Source organism: Anolis sagrei, chromosome 13 (assembly GCF_037176765.1).
Source record: "Anolis sagrei isolate rAnoSag1 chromosome 13, rAnoSag1.mat, whole genome shotgun sequence".
Classification (NCBI taxonomy): Eukaryota; Metazoa; Chordata; class Lepidosauria; order Squamata; family Dactyloidae; genus Anolis; species Anolis sagrei.
The window spans coordinates 6,162,105-6,185,587 of record NC_090033.1 but is presented as its reverse complement, the minus strand read 5'-3'; the positions used below and the strand labels follow the sequence as shown (position 1 = coordinate 6,185,587).

Genomic DNA, 23,483 nt, shown 5'->3' with positions numbered 1-23,483 from the left:
AGGGACCTAACAGAAGCTGAAGAGATCAAGAGAAGGCGGCGAGACTATACAGAAGATCTGTATAGGAAGGATAATAATATTGAGGATAGTTTTGACGGTGTGGTGAATGAATTAGAACCAGACATCCTGAGGAGTGAGGTTGAATGGGCCTTAAGAAGCATTGCTAACAACAAGGCAGCAGGAGACGACGGGATCCCAGCTGAACTGTTTAAAATCTTAAAAGATGATGCTGTCAAGGTGATGCATGCCATTTGCCAGCAAATATGGAAAACACAAGAATGGCCATCAGACTGGAAAAAATCAACTTATATCCCCATCCCAAAAAAGGGAAATGCGAAAGACTGCTCCAACTTCCGTACAGTGGCCCTTATTTCTCATGCCAGTAAGGTAATGCTCAAGATCCTGCAAGGAAGACTCCAGCAATACATGGAGCGAGAGTTGCCAGATGTTCAAGCTGGGTTTAGAAAAGGCAGAGGAACGAGAGACCAAATTGCCAATATCCGCTGGATAATGGAGAAAGGCAGGGAGTTTCAGAAAAACATCTACTTCTGCTTCATTGACTATTCTAAAGCCTTTGACTGTGTGGATCATAATAAATTGTGGCAAGTTCTTGGTGGGATGGGCATCCCAAGCCACCTTGTCTCTCTCCTGAGGAATCTGTACAAGGACCAAGTAGCAACAGTCAGAACTGACCACGGAACAACAGACTGGTTCAAGATTGGGAAAGGCGTACGGCAAGGCTGCATCCTCTCACCCAACCTTTTTAACTTGTATGCAGAACACATCATGCGAGGATGTGCGGGGCTGGATGAATGCAAAGCTGGGGTGAAAATTGCTGGAAGAAACATTAACAACCTCAGATATGCAGATGACACCACTCTGATGGCCGAAAGCGAAGAGGAGCTGAGGAGCCTTCTAATCAAGGTGAAAGAAGAAAGCGCAAAAGCCGGGTTGCAGCTAAACGTCAAAAAAACCAAGATTATGGCAACAAGAATGATTGACAACTGGAAAATAGAGGGAGAAACCGTGGAGGCCGTGACAGACTTTGTATTTCTAGGTGCAAAGATTACTGCAGATGCAGACTGTGGCCAGGAAATCAGAAGACGCTTACTTCTTGGGAGGAGAGCAATGTCCAGTCTCGATAAAATAGTAAAGAGTAGAGACATCAGACTGGCAACAAAGATCCATTGCCTAGTCAAAGCCATGGTATTCCCTGTAGTAACCTACGGATGTGAGAGCTGGACCTTAGGGAAGGCTGAGCGAAGGAAGATCGATGCTTTTGAGCTGTGGTGTTGGAGGAAAGTTCTGAGAGTGCCTTGGACTGCGAGAAGATCCAACCAGTCCATCCTCCAAGAAATAAAGCCCGACTGCTCACTGGAGGAAAAGATACTAGAGACAAAGTTGAAGTACTTTGGCCACATCATGAGGAGACAGGAAAGCCTAGAGAAGACAATTATGCTGGGGAAAGTGGAAGGCAAAAGGAAGAGGGGCCGACCAAGGGCAAGATGGATGGATGGCATCCTTGAAGTGACTGGACTGACCTTGAGGGAGCTGGGGGTGGTAACGGCCGACAGGGAGCTCTGGCGTGGGCTGGTCCATGAGGTCACGAAGAGTCGGAGACGACTGAACGAATGAACAACAACAAATACTGTGCTATGCTAATAATATAATATATTGTATATAATATAATATTAAGAATATTATAATGTAATGTAATATAAAACTAATATCATTCTAATAATAATAATATATATAATATAGTAATTGTATATTATATATTACAATGTAATAATATTGCAGTATAGTGGTATAGTACAATATAGTAATATATAATACTGATTCTGTGCTGTGCTAATAATAATATATTGTATATACATATAATATTAAGAATATTATAATGTAATATAAAACTAATAACAATATATAAGAATATATAATATAATAATTGTATATATTTTGTTGTATACTAATTTAGTACAATATAAAAATATAATTGTATATATTGTAATATTTCTAATAATATTGCAGTAAAGTGGTATAGTACAATATAGTAATATATAATACTAATATGCTTATAATATGATATTTATGTATTTATGTATTTCCTCCTAAAATTGGTGTATCAAACTTTACAAGGCAGCTCCAAAGTGAACCTATTCCAGGCCTTTCGTGGTATGTTTCTGTGCATCAGCTTCCATTTGAGGCTGAGAGAGTGTGACTTGCTTACGATCAGCCATTGGGTTTCCTGACATTCAAACCCTGGCTTCCAGAATCATATTTAAATGCTCAAATCATCCAGAGACGGACTGAACGAAGAGCCAAGGAAAATGTGTGAAACGTGTAAGATGTATAAAGTCGTATTACATCCCCTTGATTCCCACCATCCACAATAAGTCAACGAAACAGGCCTAATTTTAAACTAAATTGTTTATTGTGGCTCTCTCGTAAAGTATAACCGTTAGAAAAACGAAAATAATCAAAGCATTTACATCTAGGAGAGGGAATGTGCCGGCTCTACGGTGTTTTTCCACACCGATTTGGGGTTCTTTCCCCGCCCAAGATCTAGGCATTATACGCCGAAGAGGAGACGTTGCCACCGTGCCCAGTCCAATTGGTGTGGATGAATTCGCCCGGTTTGGACTGCAGTTCGTAGGTGTGGGCTCCAAAGTAATCCCGCTGCGCCTGTGAAGATTTGGGTACACGTCAGATTAACAAGGGAGGCTTCTGGGAAAAGACAAGATGGGGAAACCTGCTTCCAAACCCGTTTACCTGGATCAGGTTAGCGGGCAGGGTACCGTGCCGGTATCCGTCGTAGAAGGAAAGCGCCGTGGTGAAGCAAGGCATGGGGATGCCCACCTGGACCCCGGTGCTGATGGCACGCCGCCACGAGTCCTTGGGGAGAAACACAAAGAAGGGACCGTGACTTTCGTGAAAGCAGAAGAAGAGCTTCCCTGCCTCCGTGTCCGGCAACAGATCCTGCTTCGGAGGCTTTGAAACAGAGGCTGAATGGCCATCTGTTGGGAGGACTTTGATGGTGTCTTCCTTTATGGCAGAAGGGGGCTGGACTGGATGGTCCTTGGGGTCCCAACTTTACAGTTCTATATTATTATTATTATTATTATTATTATTATATTGGATGGTGTCTTTCTTTATGGCAGAAGGGGGCTGGACTGGATAGCCCTTGTGGACCCAACTTTACAGTTCTATTATATTATTATTATTATTATTATTATTATTATTATTATTATATTGGATGGTGTCTTCCTTTATGGCAGAAGGGGGCTGGACTGGATAGCCCTTGTGGACCCAACTTTACAGTTCTATTATATTATTATTATTATTATTATTATTATTATTATTATTATTATATTGGATGGTGTCTTCCTTTATGGCAGAAGGGGGCTGGACTGGATGGTCCTTGGGACCCCTTCCAACTTTACGGTTCTATTATTATTATTACTACTATTATTATTATTATTACTAATTTTATATTATTGTTGGATGGTGTCTTCCTTTATGGAAGAAAAGGGCTGGTCTGGATGGTCCTTGGGCTCCCTTCCAACTCTAGGAGTCTTGTTGTTGTTGTTATATTGGATGGTGTCTTCCTTTATGGAAGAAAAGGGCTGGTCTGGATGGTCCTTGGGCTCCCTTCCAACTCTAGGAGTCTTGTTGTTGTTGTTATATTGGATGGTGTCTTCCTTTATGGCCGAAGGGTGTTGGACTAGATGGCCATTGGGGTCCCTTCCAACTCTAGGGTTCTATTATTATTATATTATTATTATATTGGATGGTGACTTCCTTTATGGCAGAAGGGGGCTGGACTGGATGTCCCTTGGGGTCCCCACTCTAGGTTTCAATTATTACTATTACTATTATATTATTGTTGGATGGCATCTTCCTTGATGGCAGAAGAGAGCTGGACTAGATGGCCCTTGGGTTCCCTTACAACTCTAGGAGTCTGTTGTTGTTGTTGTTATACAGGATGGTGTCTATTCTTATGGCGGAAGGGGACTGGACTGGATGTCCCTTGGAGTCCCTTTGAGCTTTACGGTTCTATTATTATTATATTATCATTATGGCCCTCGGGTTCCCTTCCATCTCTAGGGTTCTATGAATGCCACCTCTGTGATGTATCCAAGTGGGAATATCTTATCGAGACTTGTGGTTCTGCACCTGGCAATCCTCCACCGCCGTCTTGAAGAACCCGTCCAACAGCAGGTTCTGGAGGTCAGGGTTCCGGTCGAAAGCTTCTTTGATCTTCCCTAGGAACACGCTGCAAGGAAGACACGCATGAGGAGAAGATGCAGATAAGTCAACGGCCCAGGACGAGACACGTCTGAATTTACTCAAGACCTGCTTTACTGCAGAAGAAAGCATTCTTAGGAAGCTGAGCGTGCGTTGCATGTTTATACAGGTATTATATGTTGGTCCAGGTATTGTAGTTCTTCACCTCACCTTCGGATGATGCAGCCTCCCCTCCACATCAGGGCAATGGCTCCGTAATTCAGCGACCACCCGAACTCTTTGGCCGCTTGCCGGAGCAGCATGAAGCCCTGCGTGTAGGAAATGATCTTGGAGGCGTAGAGGGCCTACAAAGGAAGCCGGGGACCAAGGTTTAGCACACATGTATCAAGCGTGAATCCATTCTCAAGTCCCACATCAACACCTACTTAACCCTCCAGTGGATGTGTGTGATCACATGTCCATTAGAAGTGTATTTCCCAACCAATAATTGTCAGGAGTCAATTTCTGATGGAATGAAGTCATCACAAATTCCCTCCGTGACATCCTGACTGAATCATCATGACTGACTCAGTTTTCTCTCTGTGACATTTTGAAGCCAGAGGAGGGCACTGGAAACCTTGTATTGGAACTTGTGAAGCAACAAGCTCTAATAAGGAAACTGAGAAGAGGGGGAGATGGGCAGGAAAGGTGTATAAAAGGAAGTGGTGGTGGGGAAAAGTCAGTAGTGTCTTTCTTTGCTACAGAGAAACAAGCAATATATTCATTTCCAAGCAAAACCGGCTTGTGAGTGATCATTTAATATTGCTATATAAAACCTACAATCTTACAATAATGCCCAATGGGGTTACGGACAATGCATTTCTATCTAACAGTGCATTATCTACCTAACAGTATACATTGCTGGCAAAAGGTGTAAACCCTTCCTGTGCCATTTTGGGACAACAGGCCCAACTCACTTTGCGGATGTCCTCCAGAAACGTGGCCTTCTTTCCGCTGAAGGACGTCGCTTTGGGCCCGCTCAAGACTTTGCTCGCTTGGACGCGTTCCTCTTTGAGGGAAGACAGGCATCGGGCAAAGACGGCCTCCCCTTCGGATAAAGAACAACCCAACAGAAGGAACTGTTAGCCCGACGAAATACACTTTCTCATCCCGCAAAAACTGGCCTTATTGGTTAAACCCAACATCCTCCAATATTGCAACGTTCCCTTCAGTTTGGACTAGATAAAATTCTCCTTGAGTTGCATTCTGCTAATGTCCTCCCCCTCAAACAATTTTGCTTTTATTTATTTGAAAACTGCATTTGTCGTGTTCCGTTCTCTCTAGAGAAGGGTGAACTACAACTTCCATATGACAAGGTCAATCATGGCCAAATCCTGCATGTATGTGCAGCTGGCCATGTTGGGTCTGTGTGTCAAGTTTGGTCCAGATCAGATGTCAACTGTGCTTTCAGTGCTTTCTGGATAAAGGTGAACTACCACTTCCCAAATCAATATCAATTCCCACAGTATGTTCTGTTCGTCATGGGGAATCTTGCGTGCCAAGTCTGGTCCACGTCCATCATTTGTGTGGGTTGCAGTGGTCTGTGGGAGCCAAATTCGGTGATGGTACTGCAAATCCCATCATCTGTGGTCTATCCTCTGCCAAACCGCACCAGGACGTAAAGTGGGTGGTCAGTGTGTCAAGTCCATCATTCGTGAGGGTCGCAGTGGTCTCTGGAAGTGAGTGAAGGCACTACAAGACCCATCATTCATGGCAGGTGTGGTCCAGATCCATCGTTGGTTGGGTTCACAGTGCTCTCTGGAGGTAGGTGAACTACAACTCCTATAAATCAAGGTTGATTCCCCCCAAACCTGGTCATGGAGGGTTCTGTGTGCCACATGTGGTCCAGGTTAATTGTCTGTGGGGGTCACAGTGCTGTGTCTTGATGCAAGGTGAACTACAACTTCCATCCTGTTGAATCAGTCCCGAACCCCTTCCAGTATGTTCAATTGCTATTCAATTTCTCTGTTGGCTGTGTGACATAGGAAAGGGTTAAGGAAGAGGCAGGAGACAGGGTCATGCAAAGTCCACGCCAATGGAGAGAGAAAGGAACACTGGGATGTTATGCTCACTATAAGTCTCCCAACCCGCTCCAGTCTGTTCAGCTGCTGATCAACTTCTGTGTTTGCTGTGTGCCATAGGAAAGGATTAAGGAAGAGGCAGGAGACAGGGTAATGCACATTCTGCGCCAATGGGGAGAGAAAGGAACACTGGGATGTTATGCTCACTATAAGTATCCCGCCCCCCTCCAGTCTGTTCGGCTGCTGATCAATTTCTCTGTTTTCTGTGTGCCATAGGAAAGGGTTAAGGAAGAGGCAGGAGACAGGGTCATGCAAATTCCACGCCAATGGGGAGAGAAAGGAACACTGGGATGTTATGCTCACTATAAGTCTCCCAACCCGCTCCAGTCTGTTTGGCTGCTGATCAACTTCTCTGTGTGCCATAGGAAAAGGTTAAGGAAGAGACAGTAGGCGGAGTCATGCAAATTCCACACCAATGGAGACAGAAAGAAACACTGGGATGTTGTGTATAACTAGCAATATCATTGGAGGGAGTACTTTTGGTGGCTCCTCAGCACTGTGGGTTATATCTGTTTGTTGTGTAAGTGGACCCCCCTGCCACATACAGATTTTTACTTTTTGAACTTGTACATAACTTGGGAACTGTCTAAGAATACTGTGGAGCTTTTAAATAAGCGTGCAGCTTAATGAGTCACAACTGAGCAGCAGCACAAAAGAAACAAAGATATAAGAGAGAGACAAGAAGAATAAACACAGAATGACTCATACGATGGCGCTCCCCCTGCGGAGGAACACAAAGCTCCCCTTGCAGGTATACAGCTCCTCCTTTGTCCCTTTGTACGCAACCCATTTCCTTCTCCATTTGTGCGGAGACGTAAGAATGACTCTGCTCTTTCAGGGCAGGATATTGCAAGTCATGCTGATCCACACCAGGAAGCCAGGTTTGCTTAAAAGCTGGGCTGTTTGCATAAGGATGTGTGCATGAGCTGCTCAAAGCATCTTGAAATTTCACAGTAGTAAGCAGCGAGGCAAGTGGAGTGTCTATATACCTGTGGATGAGGATTTGCCTGGGCTTGAGTTAAGTTCAGACAAGTTAGGTCTGAGTTGTCTCAGGAAGATTCACAAGGCCACATTCCTGGGTGAGACCCTTCGCGGTCTTTCTCAGAGCAACTGTCTGAAGATGGTTTATCAGGTGCAGAAGTCAATGAGAGTCAAGCTAATGAGAGTGTAGATTGAAAGCAAAGCCTTTGTAAACAAAGACAGAGTGCTCAGACACAAAGAATATCAGTTTGTTTACAGGAAAAGAGAGATAATAAATCTTTATCTAATGGTAAGGTCAAGAGAAATGCTTTCCTTTCGGTTTTGGGATCTGAAAAAGCCTTATATTGATTCGTGGGAAAGAGTTGCCTCAGTCGGGTCAATGCTGGAATTTCATGATGGTCTTGCTTTCAAGTGCTCTTAGTTTCGTGTACCAAGTTTTTGCCAAGCTCCTAATTTGTGTATTGGATTTTTCATGTTGCCTTGCTAATTGATTGATCTTATTTTGCCTTGAAACTCACAGACTATCCTTTGTTTAGGGAACTTTACTGTTTTTGCTTCTTCTTTTTTTGTCATGTCAGGAGCGACTTGAGAAATTGCAAGTCACTTCTGGTGTGAGAGAATTGGCTGTCTGCAAGGACATTGCCCAGGGGACGCTCGGATGTTTTGATGTTTTTATCATCCTTGTGGGAGGCTTCTCTCATGTCCTTACATAAGGAGCTGGAGCTGATAGAGGAAGCTCATCCACGCTCCCCCCGGATTTGAACCTGCGACCTGTCGGTCTTCAGTCCTGCTGGCACAGGGATTTAACGCACTGTTTTTGCTAATTTGACTGCTTTGCCTACAAATATTCTTCAAGTTAACTGCTTGCCGATTTTACCAAGCTGGTGTGGTGTTTAAGGTGAGAGGTGTACAACACAGGGTTCCCACAGGGTTCCATACTGTCCCCCATGCTGTTTAACATCTACATGAAGCCGCTGGGTGAGATCATCCGGAGTTTCGGGGTGCGGTGTCATCTGTACGCAGATGACGTCCAACTCTGTCACTCCTTCCCACCTGCTACTAAGGAGGCTGTCGAGGTCCTGAACTGGTGCCTGGCCGCTGTAACGGTCTGGATGAGGGCGAACAAACTGAAACTAAATCCAGACAAGACAGAGGTACTCCTGGTCAGTCGCAAGGCCGAACGGGGTATAGGGTTACAGCCTGTGCTGGACGGGGTCGCACTCCCCTTGAAGGCGCAGGTTCGCAGCTTGGGTGTGACCCTGGACTCATCGTTGAGCCTGGATCCCCAGGTTTCAGTGGTGACCAGGGGAGCATTTGCACAGCTTAGGCTCGTGCGCCAGCTGCGCCCGTATCTCGGGAAGTCTGACTTGGCCACGGTGGTACACGCTCTTGTCACATCCCGCCTGGATTACTGCAACGCTCTCTACGTGGGGCTGCCCTTGAAGACGGCCCGGAAGCTTCAGCTGGTCCAGCGTGCGGCAGCCATGTTACTAACTGGAGCGGGTAGCAGGGAGCACACAACGCCCTTGTTGTCCCAGCTTCACTGGCTGCCGATTTGCTACCGGACCCAATTCAAGGTGCTGGTCTTGGCCTACAAAGCCCTAAACGGTTCCGGCCCAAAATACCTTTCTGACCGCATCTTGGCCTACGAGCCCACGAGGACCTTGAGATCGTCTGGGGAGGCCCTTCTCTCGATCCCGCCTGCATCACAGGCGCGGCTGGCGGGGACGAGGGAGAGGGCCTTCTCGGTGGTGACCCCCCGGCTGTGGAACACTCTCCCGGCACACATCAGACAGGCGCCCTCCCTCATGTCCTTTCGAAAAAGCCTTAAGACCTGGCTGTTCGAGAGGGCATTTAATTAAGTGCTAAGCAACAACATTACGGTAATGAGAACTGGAATGGTATAAGGAAAATGAGACTGGCTATGATTCTACTAAGAGACGAAGCGGATTTTTATGTAGTTTGTATTTGTTGTATAGTCATATGTTGTTGATACTGGCCTCTGTAACTGTCTTTTTATGTGTACTGTACACCGCCATGAGTCGCCCGTAAGGGCTGAGAATGGCGGTCAATAAGTGCATCTAATAAATAAATAAATAATAAACACAGGAGAACTCCAGAAAACAAGCAATCGAGAGTGCCTCCAGGCAACAAAGGCCAGGCTACCTCAACACACGTACCCTCATTGACTGGCTTTGCATCCTTATGACTAATTCAAGCTTGCTAATTACAGCATTCACACTTGCTTTACAGACACACACACAGAGGACTCCCTTGGCTCTGTAGCTCTAGGTCTGCACTCCCACTCCTTTTCCAACCACCCCTGATTTCAAGAGCAAATACATAGTTGGGGGACCTACCGATGAGAGTGACAGGGACCCCATACTCCAAGGCCGAGATGGCCGTCCACTTCCCGGTGCCCTTCTGCCCGGCGCTGTCCCGGATTTTGGGGAGCAGGTGCTTCCCATCGGCATCCCGGAACTTCAGGATGTTGGCGGTGATTTCAATGAGGAAGGAGTCCAGCTCGGTCTTATTCCAGTCCTCAAAGACCTGGGAATGAAGGAACGGGAGGAGGTCATCCTTCAAAGCAGACCATCCAAAACTTTAGCTGTGTTTACAACTCATATATATATTACTGACACCATATATATATATATATATATATATATATATATATATATATATACACACACACACACACACACACACACACACACACACACACACACTAGCTGTACCCGCCACGCGTTGCTGTGGCCAACCTTGCCTCTTTCTCTCCTTCTTTCCCTCCTTTCTTCACTCCCTCTTTCCTTCCTTCCTTCCCGTCTTTCTTCTCTTCCTTCCTTCTCTATCTCTTTCCTTCCTTCCCTCTTTTTTTCTCTTCTGCTGTCTCTCTTTTCTTCTTTCTCTCTTTCCTTCTCTCCCTCTTTCTCTACATCTTCCCCCTTCCTTTGCTCCCTCTTTCCTTCCTTCTTTCCCTTTTTTCTTTCCTTCTCTCCTTCCTTCCTTCCTTCTCTTTCCTTCTTTCCCTCCCTCTTTCTCTCCTTCCTTCCTTCTCTCTTTGCTTCCATGCTTCCTTCTCCCTTTCCTTTCCTTTTCTCTCTCTTTCTTTTTTTCTCCCCTTCCCTCTCTCTTTCTCTACATCTTCCCCCTTCCTTCGCTCCCTTTCCTTCCTTCTTTCCCTTTTTTCTTTCCTTCTCTCCTTCCTTCCTTCATTCTCTAACTTTCCTTCCTTTCCCCCTTTTACTTTCCCTCTTTCTCTCCTTTCTTCCTTCTCTCTTTGCTTCCATGTTTCCTTCTCCCTTTCCTTCTTTCTTTCCCTCTCTCTCTCTTTCTCTTTCTTTCTTTTTCTCCCCTTCCCTCCCTCTTTCTCTACATCTTCTCCTCTTCCTTCCTTTGCTCCCGCTTTCCTTCCTTCTTTCCCTTTTTTCTTTCCTTATCTCATTCCTTCCTTCTCTAACTTTCCTTCCTTCCCCCTTTTTCTTTCCCTCCCTCTTTCTCTCCTTTCTTCCTTCTCTACCTCTTTACTTCCTTCTCTATTTGCTTCCATGAGGGTGAAGCAACAACTCCCCTGGTGACCAGAATACCCTTATCAAAAGCTGGAATGTTAAATAGCCCCTGAGTGTCTGTCTATATATGTTGTGTGTCTATGGCACTGAATGTTTGCCATGTATATGGCAAACAATATAAGGCACCGGGATTGTGGCGCAGCAGGCTGAATGTCAGCTGCATTAAGATCACTCTGACCAAAAGGTCATGAGTTCGAAGCCAGCCCGGGCTGGAGTGTTGTCGACCTTTGCAACCCGAAAGACAGTTGCATCTGTCAAGTAGGAAAATTAGGTACCACCTTAAAGTGTGGGGAGGCTAAATTAACTGATTTATGAGGCCGTAAAGAAGACTCCAGCAAAGCATTCCAGCGGGGAAGCATGCGGGGAATGCGGAAGTGCTTCATCAGCGTCGCAGATGGACGATGAAAGCGACAGCTCCCCTGGTGGCCAGAAAATGTTAAATAGCCTCTGTCTATGTCTGTATACGTTTGTATGTCAAAATTGGCATTGAATGTTTGCCATATATGTGTACATTGTAATCCGCCCTGAGTCCCCTGCGGGGTGAGAAGGGTGGAATATAAAAGCTGTAAATAAAGAAATAAAGAAATAAGTAATACCTTAGCCATCTCATCGTGGTCCATGCCCAGCACGTCTTTCATGAGGTGGTAAGCCTCGCAAATCAATTGCATATCTCCATATTCGATCCCGTTGTGCACCATCTTCACAAAGTGTCCGGATCCTTCATCCCCGACCTGTTAGGGATCCCCAAAACAAATGAAGGAACCAATCAGGAAGCACCTCCCAACACAAAGTGGCTGTCTTCACCCTTTTCACTGCCAAGACTAAAGCCGTAGACCCCATAACAATATACACGCCGAGCCCCATTCGCCAGCGCCCATAACAAGCCCAACCTACCCAATCACAACAGGGTTCTCCAGTCCCCACTTTGGCAGCGATGCTCTGGAATATCGTCTTGATGTGCGGCCTGCAAAAGAAAGAATGGATATTTGAGCCAAGCAGAGTGACGGAGTGACGTGCTTTGAAGGCCAACCGGAAAGAGACGCTCACCAGGCCTCCTTGGCTCCTCCTGGCATCAGCGAAGGGCCGTACCGGGCTCCTTCTTCACCACCACTGACCCCGCTTCCCACAAACAAGATGCCCTTCTGCTTGAGGTCCTTGCAGCGTCTCTGGAGGGAGGAAAGAGAGATAATGGCTATCCCAAAGAGCAAGGACACATGTTGATGGTTTTCAAAGGCAGCAGATTACAGGATCTGTCTTCATAGACATATGTTAGGGATTCCTCATCTTCGGAAGAGGAAGGGGAGCAGGGAAGTGCTCAGGAATTGGAGGGAGAAGAAGAATCAGATGATGAGGGTTCGAAAGTGCCCACATTTCTAGAGAGACAAAAAGAGACAGAGCACAGATGGTGCTCAGCTTGAATAGCTGCTAAAAACGCTGAGCTAATTGGGAGACGCCCTAGCACCTCCTGCTTGGGAAATTCAGGGCTATAAATCAGAGGCAGGAGCAGTCAGCTTTTGCTGGTAACAAGAATAGCTGCTAAAAATGCAATTAACTCAAATTGGGAGATGCCCTAGCACCTCTGCGTGGGGAATTCAGGGCTATAAATCAGAGGCAGGAGCAGTCAGCTTTAGCTGGTCAACAAAAATAGCAAGCTTAGCTGCTAAAAATGCTGAGCTAATTGGGAGACACCCTAGCACCTCTGCGTGGGGAATTCAGGGCTATAAATCAGAGGCAGGAGCAGTCAGCTTCCGCTGGTACCAAGAATAGCTGCTAAAAATGCTGAGCTAATTGGGAGATGCCCTAGCACCTCCTGTGTGGGGAATTCAGGGCTATAAATCAGAGGCAGGAGCAGTCAGCTTTAGCTGGTCAACAAAAATAGCAAGCTTAGCTGCTAAAAACGCTGAACTAATTGGGAGACATCCTAGCACCTCTGCGTGGGGAATTCAGGGCTATAAATCAGAGGCAGGCGCAGTCAGCTTTCGCTGGTAACAAGAATAGCTGCTAGAAACGCTGAGCTAATTGGGAGACGCCCTAGCACCTCCTGCTTGGTGAATTCAGGGCTATAAATCAGAGGCAGGAGCAGTCAGCTTTAGCTGGTAACAAAAATAGCAAGCTTAGCTGCTAAAAACGCTGAGCTAATTGGGAGACGTCCTAGCACCTCTGCGTAGGGAATTCAGAGCTATAAATCAGAGGCAAGCGCAGTCAGCTTTCGCTGGTAACAAGAATAGCTGCTAAAAATGCTGAGCTAATTGGGAGATGCCCTAACACCTCTGAGTGGGGAATTCAGGGCTATAAATCAGAGGCAGGCGCAGTCAGCTTTCGCTGGTAACAAGAATAGCTGCTAGAAACGCTGAGCTAATTGGGAGACACCCTAGCACCTCCTGCTTGGGGAATTCAGGGCTATAAATCAGAGGCAGGAGCAGTCAGCTTTAGCTGGTAACAAAAATAGCAAGCTAAAAACGCTGAGCTAATTGAGAGTCGCCCTAGCACCTCCTGCGTGGGGAATTCAGGGCTATAAATCAGAAGCAAGAGCAGTCCGCTTTCCCTGGTAACAACGACCCTGATATTGACGTTTTCACTCCAATGGAACCTACTTTGTGTCTGCTGCTAAGGACTTAGTTCATTGCCTGTAGTCTGATGGAAGACTGGTGTTTCGTTTGGGACTTTGTAAGAGACTTTAATTTGTGTCTGGATTAAGACTTCCTTGCTTACTTTTGCATTTTTCAAGTGCATTTGCTTATCCATTGTGTTTGCTGAAGTAAAGCATTTCTCTTTTACTTTCAACATTGTATTAAAGCTGTTTTTGAAGGGCAACTCAGGACAACCTGTCAGAAGCATATGACACTGTCAATCACCGCCTCCTCCTAAGAAAATACCAAAGAGGGCGACCACTTCACCAAAATCCCTCCTCCACTGTGATTGGCCGGCCTCTTAGCAAAGGGAATGGCACACGTACCGTGGTGTCCCTGTACTCCGAATTCCCTCCGTCGATAATGATGTCTCCAGTGCTCAGCAGAGGCACCTATCAAAGACAAGAGGCGGAGGAACACACAAGAAGCTCTGCTGAATCAAACCAAAATGTTGTGTGACTCCAACCACACCAACACCCGCACCCACCTTATATAAATAAAAATGTAATAATAGTTTGTGGGATTAGCATAACTCCAAAACCACTGGACGAATTGACACCAAATTTGGATACAAGACACCTCTCAGGCCAACGAGTGACCACCACTCATAAAAACAAAACAAAAAACAGTGGAAAGGACTTAAAAACCCCAAAAGACATTACAGCACATGCACGAAAATGACTCCCTGGCCCCACCGCCCCTCCCTTTCTACTTGAGCCAAATCTGAATGTTGCGACTGTCCACCTGGATTACCTTTGAATAGCCTTGCAACTAAAAAGCCTGGCATCTACCAGCCAGCAGGAAACCTTTGGTGGGCAGAGCTCCCCAGATTGTTTCATGTCTGTAAATCTTCGGTTTTCTGAGGGCCACAGCAACGCGTGGCTGGGTACAGCTAGTGTGTGTGTGTGTGTATATATATATCTATTCTTTAGCTTTGAATTACATTGAATCGGGTATTGTGTCTGCTCAGTATTTCATAAAGCAGTGGTTCCCAGCCAGTGGTTTGTGGACCACCAGTGGTCCACAATAACAAAAATATGGTCAGCGGCCTCACCATTACTACACCGTTGCCTCAAAACCACATGGAAACGAGACCGACAGGTCTGGCAAAACCCTCTCACAGTACCAAGGGAACAAGGATGTCGGGAAGGGAGAGGCTGACTACCCATGTAAGATTACTACAGCCACAACAGCTCTAGATTATTGAATATGGTTTTCTGTGGGAGAGAAGACAGCAACTACTAGATAGTAAATGTTCTGTATCAGAAACTAGAGCTGATGTGGTCTATCCAATGCAATTTTCTGAATCAGCTGATGTGATCTATCCAATGCAATTTTCTGAATCAGCTGATGTGATCTATCCAATGCAATTTTCTAAATCAGCTGACGTGGTCTATCCAATGCAATTTTCTAAATCAGCTGACCTGGTCTATCCAATGCAATTTTCTGAATCAGCTGACGTGGTCTATCCAATACAATTTTCTGAATCAGCTGACGTGTTCTATCCAATGCAATTTTCTGAATCAGCTGATGTGGTCTATCCAATGCAATTTTCTGAATCAGCTGACGTGGTCTATCCAATGCAATTTTCTGAATCAGCTGACGTGGTCTATCCAATGCAATTTTCTGAATCAGCTGACGTGGTCTATCCAATGCAATTTTCTGAATCAGCTGACGTGGTCTATCCAATGCAATTTTCTGAATCAGCTGACGTGGTCTATCCAATGCAATTTTCTGAATCAGCTGATGTGGTCTATCCAATGCAATTTTCTGAATCAGCTGATGTGGTCTACCAATGCAATTTTCTGAATCAGCTGATGTGGTCTATCCAATGCAATTTTCTGAATCAGTTGACGTGATCTATCCAATGCAATTTTCTGAATCAGCTGACGTGGTCTATCCAATGCAATTTTCTGAATCAGCTGATGTGGTCTATCCAATGTAATTTTCTGAATCAGCACCCCAAATAATCAAACCGAATGTAAAGCTGACCAAAAACCAATTTTTAACTAATATTGGAGTGTGGTCCCTGGTCAAAGTAGTCCCTGGTTAAAAAAAGGTTGGGAACCACTGTCATAAAGAAATGAAGAAACAGGCTTTTCCTCACCAGTTTGTTGATGAAGTCGTCCACCGCGCTCCCGGCCTTGACCAGGAGGATGATCCGCCGGGGTTTCTTCAGCTTGGAGACCATTTCTTGCAGAGAGTGAGCCCCAATCACTTTCGTCCCTTTGGCCTCGTTCGCCAGAAAGTCATCAACTTTGGAGACGGTCCTGTTGAACGCACAGACCTGAGAGGGGAAAAGGAGACAAGAGGAGCATTGTTTTGGAGGGGAATATAGAATGATTGAATGCTATTTCTTAAATGCAACCTGGGATTACTATAGACATGACTTGTGCTGGCCGGGGATGATGGTGGTCGTTTATGGCCTCTTGTTGTAGATCAACCAGAGGCTGATAGTGTAAGTGATGATTTAAAGGAGATTGTGAGCTTTCCTGTGGCACAAAGCGATGAGCTCTCAAGTCAGGTAAATGATGGTTCTCTCTGTGAGAAAACTGGCTCAGAAAGTGCTGGACTTCAAGGGCATTCAAGGGAGTCAGAAGTAGCAACAGCAGATAAGGAATCGAGTGAAGATCTAAGTGATAAAAGGACCTCCCATGGGAACCCACTTGTAGCTATGGAGGTCAACAAAAGTCTTTGTTTACAAATCAGAGCCGAAAATAGATTGTGTTGTTCAGAGAGATTACATGAGAAATTTGTGAAGGAAATTCATGGGAAACAGAATGATTTCATGGGTGTCTATTAGGCAACAAATTGTTTACCTTAAAGGTCAGTTCAGGCAACGCTGCGTTAGAGTGAGAAGCTAAGCCTGCATTCTCTTGTTCCTGGTTCAAGTCAAGCTTTGATTTTGGATTACTATACTGGAAGTTTTCTACGTTCCTGTTCATGTACTCATGTTCAAGTTTTACTAGTTATACCTCTGCATTGTGGACTTATGCTGTGTCCGTGAATTCTGGCTGTTCCTGGATTTTGCCACGTCTGGAAATGTATGGGACATTTGGATTATTGTCTGGTTATCATCTGTTGCTAAACCTTTTCGGATTATATATCTGTATTTCTTATTCCTGTCTTTAATATGTTTGTGAGTAAACTGTTTGTTTATATTCTTGGACTCTTGTGTAGTGCGATGGCCTGAAGCGCAACGCCTCTTTCACTCACCACGAAGCCATGGTCGTTCATGTTCAGGATCAAGTTCTGGCCCATGACGGCCAATCCGATCAAGGCGATGTCTGCTCTGGAAAGGAGGACACAGAAAAGGGCATTTGCGAGTGGATTCGCCATAGATGCAGGCGAAACGTCAGGAGAGAATGCCTCTAGAACATGGCCATATAGCCCGAAAAAACCTACAACAACCCAGACATTCTGTTTGTTGGTCAAACAAAAGTCACGTAAGACCTTCTCAAGAAGGAGAAGGTGGGACCTTGGTTGCAAAAGGTCTTCTCCTCTTACTACAGAAGCGTAGGCATCTTGACGTCTTGCCACAGAGGATAACAAGGAAGTAAAGCAGGATTATTGCCTAATCCGGTGCGGTTCTAAGTATTTAACCTTATCAACCCAGGAGGAATGCCAAGGAGATGCCGGCGATGAACATGGGATGGGAATCGGGACAGGGAATGGAAGCAGGACCTCCCAATCTCCCACATTGTGTCCATTTGAGACCCCAAACAATGCGTTACAGCAAGGAACCCTTTCTTTTCCTGTGCCGTGTCTCAAGAAAAGGAACTTCCTCAAACAACAGGGGTTGCCCAATGGGAAAGAGAACCAACAGCGAAAGGAGAACTCGAGAACCGGGGCCAAACTGCAAAGGCTCCAACAGATACGAGCGATTAAATCAGCCCTACTTCAAAAACATACTTGTGAGATCCAGCACATGACAATGAACCGCCTGACTTAGCCTATGTTTTGCAATTCAATTTAGTAGGACAATATATGTGTGTGTTTGTGTGAACCTGTTCTGCATCCACCCCATTCCATCTTTGGTTCCAACAAACCTCCAAAGTTGTGATTATCCTCAAAGTGCTTATAATAATAATAATTATAATTATTAGTTGTGGTAAGTATAATTCTCTCTCTATACACACACACATATATATACACATATGGAAAAGGTCAAGGTTTCCCCCTGACCAAGTCCAGTCGTGCCCAACTCTAGACTTTAGGTTTCTAAGCCTGAGCTGACGTTGTCCATAGACACCTCCAAGGTCATGTAGTCTGCATGACTGCATGGAGTGCCCTTACCTTCCCGCCGGAGTGGTACCTATCCATCTATTCACACGTATTTATTATTTATTTATTTCCTATACTTATATCCCACCAACTCTGGACTTTATGTTTCTAAGCCTGAGCTGGTGTTGTCCATAGACACCTCCAAGGTCATGTGGCCTGCATGACTGCATGGAGCGCCCTTACCTTCCCGCCGGAGTGGTACCTATCGATCTACTCACACTTATTTATTATTTATTTATTTCCTATATTTATATCCCACCAACTCTGGACTTTAAGTTTCTAAGCCTGAGCCGGCATTGTCCATAGACACCTCCAAGGTCACGTGGCCTGCATGACTGCATGGAGCGCCGTTACCTTCCCACCAGAGCGGTACCTATTGATCTACTCACACTTATTTATTTCCTATATTTATATCCCACCCCCGAGGGGGGACTCGCAAAGCACCATACGGTGTCAACATCATGAAACAATCAACAGTACATTAAAAATATTAAAACAATAATTAACACAACTGATTAACATACGCCTTGCGTGTTTTCCAACTGCTAGGTTGGCAGAAGCTGGGGCTGATAGCTATACACACACATACTTATATACATAGTTTCATCTATGCTGACGATCGTGCCATCATCACCCAAGCAGGGAGCTTTGAAATGGTTGAAGAGAAGCTCTCTGAAGCTTGAGGTGCTCTTACTGCCTATTACAGGGAAAACCAGCTTCCATCATCAATGTTTAACATCTACACAAATGACCAGCCAGTGCCAGAAGGGACAGAGACTTTCATCTATGCTGACGATCATGCCATCAACGCTCAAGCAGGGAGCTTTGAAATGGTTGATCAGAAGCTCTCTGAAGCTTTAGGTACTCCTACTGCCTATTACAGGGAACAATCAGCTGATTCCTAATCCATCTAAAATGGAGACGTGTGCTTTTCACTTTAAGAGCAGACAAGTACCTCGAGCTCTGAGGATGACCTGGGAAGGAATCCCACTGGAGCATGGGAGTTACTCTGGACCATACTCTGACTTACAAGAACTGCCTGAATATCAAGAAAAAATGGGTGCTTGAAATAATATCATAGGAAAGTTGACTGGCAGAACCTGGGGATCACAACCAGACACAGTGAAGACATCTGCCCTTGTGCTTTGCTACTCTGCTGCTTAATAAGCATGTACAGTGTGGAATACATCACACCACGTTAAAACAGTGGATGTGGCTCTTAATGAGACATGTCATATTATCACAGGATGTTTACATTGTACACCACTGGAGAAATTATACTGTTCACCCGATATCCATCGGGAGGTAGCAGCCAGCAATGAAAGGACCAAGGCACTGACATCTCTGGCCTATCTTCTGTTTGGATATCAGGAAGCATGCCAATGCCTTAAATCAAGAAATAGCTTCCTACGGTCTACTTGCAGGAACCCCTCAGCAAGCGAGAGTCCAAAAGTGGCAGGCTAAGACTCTAATCACTTCTTCAAATTTCCACTTTGAGCATTTCAGTGCCCAAAGAGCAGGGTTGAGACGGAGCCCAGGCTTGCAAGATCTCTGCACGACTCTCTATTGTACGTCCTGTTTGATTTAATGCCGCCACTCCCAGAAGACGATGGGGTCACGGAAAGGGAAGGGATCAAGGGCCCAACCCACCTTAATCCAAGCCTTGGGTGGGGTGTTGCCCTGGTTGTATAGCTATTCAATTGAACATGTACGGACGGCACCGGGGTTGGTTTGCTTCGTTCTCCTTTTTCTCATCCCACCTTTGAGCTAATCGGGGAGCTGCGCCCAAAGTAAACACAACCCGCTCCCTCCCCAAAAAGCTAACATTCAACCACAAAGAGGTGTACTACTAGCAGTAGCAATGTTTTGAATGAAAAGCGGGAGTGCCATTGAGCCTTGAATAGGGACCAAAAGACCCTAAAGGCAAGAGATCCCTCTGATCTTGGATGCAGAGAAGGGTCCTCCCCGGTTAGTACTAAGATGGGAAACCACCAACCAATACTACGAGTCCGTAGGCTGTATTTCCAAGGAAGGAACTGGACAAACGAGCTTTTGGAGTCTTTCCGGTCTCCAAACACCCCAGAAGTCAACAAGATCTGGCCCTGATCCCCTTTTCTCCAAACATTGCTTCCAAAGAAAGGTGAGGCAGGTAATAAATAAACAATTATTGTTGTCATTATTATAAAGTGAGGCTCACATGCTTACTCCCTTCTTACTCCATTTATGATTACGAAGTGTGGCTCACATACCTCCTTCCTACTCCTATTATTATTATTATTACTACATTTTCATGGTGATAATGATGATGAAATGAAGCTCACATGCTCCTTTCTTACTCCAATTATTATTATCTGAGGCTCACATACTTACTCCTTTCTTACCCCAATTATCACCATCATCATCTGGGGCTCACATACTTACTCCATTATTATTATTATTATTATTATTATTATTATTATTTGAGGCTCACATACTCCATTGTAATAATAATAATTATTATTATTATTATAAGAGGCTCATAAGACTTACTCCTGTCTTATTCATATCATCATCATCATCTGAGGCTCACGTACTTACTCCATTATCATCATTATCATCTGGGGCTCACATACTTACTCCATTATCATTATCATCATCATCATCATTATTGGCTCATAAACTTACTCCCTTCTTACTCAAGTTATTATTATTATCATCCCCATAATCTGAGGCTCACATAACTACTCCATTATTATTATTATTATTATTATTATTGGCTTATAGACTTACTCCCTTCTTACTCAAATCATCATCATCATCATCATCATCATCATCATCCCCATAATCTGAGGCTCACATAACTACCCCATTATTAGAGGCTCATAGACTTACTCCCTTCTTACTCAAGTAAAAATTGTTGTTATTATTATTATTATCCGGGGCTCATATAATTACTTCATTATTACTATTATTATTAGAGGCTTACAGACTTACTCCCTTCTTACTCAATTATCATCATCATCATCATCATCATCTGAGGCTCACATAATTACTTTATTATTATTATTATTATTATTATTATTATTATTATTATTAGAGGCTCATAGACTTATTCCCTTCTTACTCAAATTATTATTATCATCTGAGGCTCACATACTTACTCTATTATTATTATTATTATTATTAGAGGCTCATAGACTTACTCCCTTCTTAGTCAAATTATTATTATTATCATCAGGGGCTCACATACTTACTCTATTATTATTATTATTATTATCATCATCATCATCATCATCAGAGGCTCACATACTTACTCATTATTATTATTATTATTATTATTATTATTATTATTATTAGAGGCTCCTAACTTACTCCCTTCTTACTCAAATTATTATATGATGATGATGAAGATCATCCTCATCAGAGGCTCCCATACTTACTTTAGTATTATTATTATTATTATTATTATTATTAGAGGTTCATAGACTTACTCCCTTCTTACTCAATCATCATCCTCATTATTATTCCTGTTGCTGTTGTTATGATTGCTGTCATCCTGGCGACTTGAGGCTCACCCCCTTACTCCCTGGTTTGCTGTGTGTTTTCAGGGCTGTACAGTCCAGAAAACTCCCAGCACCCCATGGCAGATTTGGGCAAGAAGGCATACTTACTCCCTTCTGACCCTCAAGAAGACCCTCCTAAGGCGGATCATTGCCCCAGAGGGGAGTTTCCCAATCCCTTGGAGAGCCAGGCCAGGGCTTGGAGGGAAGGGAGGAAGGAGTGCCTGGCTTCCGGGTAAACAAACAGTTCCAGGCTGGGGGATTCCACAGGGAAGATTCCACAGGGAAGATTCCACAGGGAAGATTCCCCTCCCTGCCTGGGGTGCCTTGGGGGGTGCTACTCACTCTGCCATGGCGAGGAAGGGCTGTGTCTGCAAAGAGGCTGCTCTGCCAAGAGAGGAGCTTCCTGGTGTCTCGGGTGGAAGAGCTTCCCCTTCCTCCTAAGGCCAGCCCACGAAGGGGAGGGAAAGAGGGAGGCTCCACATCCACCCACCCACGTGGGCTGATCCAGGGATGCTCAGCCCTTTAAAGGAGCAGAGGGCAAGCAAGGCTGGCTCTCCTTCAAAGCTAGTCCTGGGAGGGATGATGGAGCTCACCACCCTGCCCCAAACACACATCCCCTCCCAGGACTAGCTCTTCTCACTCAATGTATTGTTATGATTATAATAATATATAAGTATTGCTATATATTCTAATAATAATAATATCCCCTGCTGGGCTGAGCTGCTGACCCAAAGACCTGAAGGTCAGTGGTTCGAATCCGTGAGTCGGGGTGAGCTCCCGTCTGTCAGCTCCAGCTTCCCATGCTGGGACATGAGAGAAGCCTCCCACAGGATAGCAACACATCTGGGCATCCCCCGGGCAACGTCCTTGTAAAGGACTGCTGACCCCAAAAAAAATGGGTAGTAGCACATCCAGGCATCCCCTGGGGAACGTCCTTGCAGACAGCCAATTCTCTCTCACACCAGAAGGACTGCTGACCAAAAACTCCCATCTATCAGCTCCAGATTCCCATGCTGGGACATGAGAGAAGCCTACCACAGGATTGTCACATCTGAGAGTCCCCTGGGCAACGTCCTTGCAGACAGTCAAAAGGACTGCTGACCGAAAGGTGGTCGGTTTGAATTCAGGGAGCGGGGTGAGCTCCCATCTATCAGCTCCAGCTTCCCATGCTGGGACATGAGAGAAGCCTCCCACAGGATAGCAACACATCTGGGCAAACCACCGGGCAACTTCCTTGTAAAGGACTGCTGACCAAAAAAAAATGGTGGTAGCACATCCAGGCGTCTCCTGGAGAACGTCCTTGCAGACAGCCAATTCTCTCTCACACAGGACTGCTGACCAAAAGGTCGGTGGTTCGAATCCGGGAAGTGGGATGAGTTCCCGTCTATCAGCTCCAGCTTCCCATGCTGGGACATGAGAGAGGCCAACCACAGGATGGTCACATCTGGGGATCCCCTGGGCAACATCCTTGCGGACAGTCAAAAGGACTGCTGACCGAAAGGTAGACGGTTTGAATTCAGGGAGTGGAGTGAGCTCCCATCTATCAGCTCCAGCTTCCCATGCTGGGACATGAGAGAAGCCTACCACAGGATGGTGACATCTGGGCATCCCCTGGGCAATGTCCTTGCAGACAGTCAAAAGGACTGCTGACCGAAAGGTGGACAGTTTGAATTCAGGGAGCGGAGTGAGCTCCCATCTATCAGCTCCAGCTTCCCATGCTGGGACATGAGAGAAGCCTACCACAGGATGGTCACATCTGGGCATCCCCTGGGCAATGTCCTTGCAGACAGTCAAAAGGACTGCTGACCAAAAGGTGGTCGGTTTGAATTCAGGGAGCGGGGTGAGCTCCCATCTATCAGCTCCAGCTTCCCATGCTGGGACATGAGAGAAGCCTCCCACAGGATAGCAACACATCTGGGCATCCCCGGGCAACTTCCTTGTAAAGGACTGCTGACCAAAAAAAATTGGTGGTAGCACATCCAGGCGTCTCCTGGAGAATGTCCTTGCAGACAGCCAATTCTCTCTCACACAGGACTGCTGACCAAAAGGTCGGTGGTTCGAATCCGGGAAGTGGGATGAGTTCCCGTCTATCAGCTCCAGCTTCCCATGCTG

At 45.3% G+C, this 23,483-nt stretch overlaps 1 protein-coding gene across 1 annotated transcript; it reads right to left on the bottom strand.

The window, feature by feature from the left end:
* Window positions 1-2,409: 2,409 nt before the first annotated feature.
* On the bottom strand, window positions 2,410-21,839 carry PGD (phosphogluconate dehydrogenase). The gene is made up of 13 exons (XM_060758933.2): window positions 21,714-21,839; window positions 16,762-16,837; window positions 15,653-15,832; window positions 13,872-13,937; window positions 11,963-12,081; window positions 11,810-11,879; window positions 11,512-11,646; window positions 9,707-9,896; window positions 5,202-5,332; window positions 4,456-4,589; window positions 4,174-4,273; window positions 2,770-2,892; window positions 2,410-2,682 (listed from the first exon to the last, which is right to left on the bottom strand). Exons 1-13 carry the CDS (start codon window positions 21,719-21,721, stop codon window positions 2,563-2,565), a joined length of 1,452 nt encoding a protein of 483 aa, XP_060614916.2. The 5' UTR covers window positions 21,722-21,839; the 3' UTR covers window positions 2,410-2,562.
* Window positions 21,840-23,483: the final 1,644 nt, after the last annotated feature.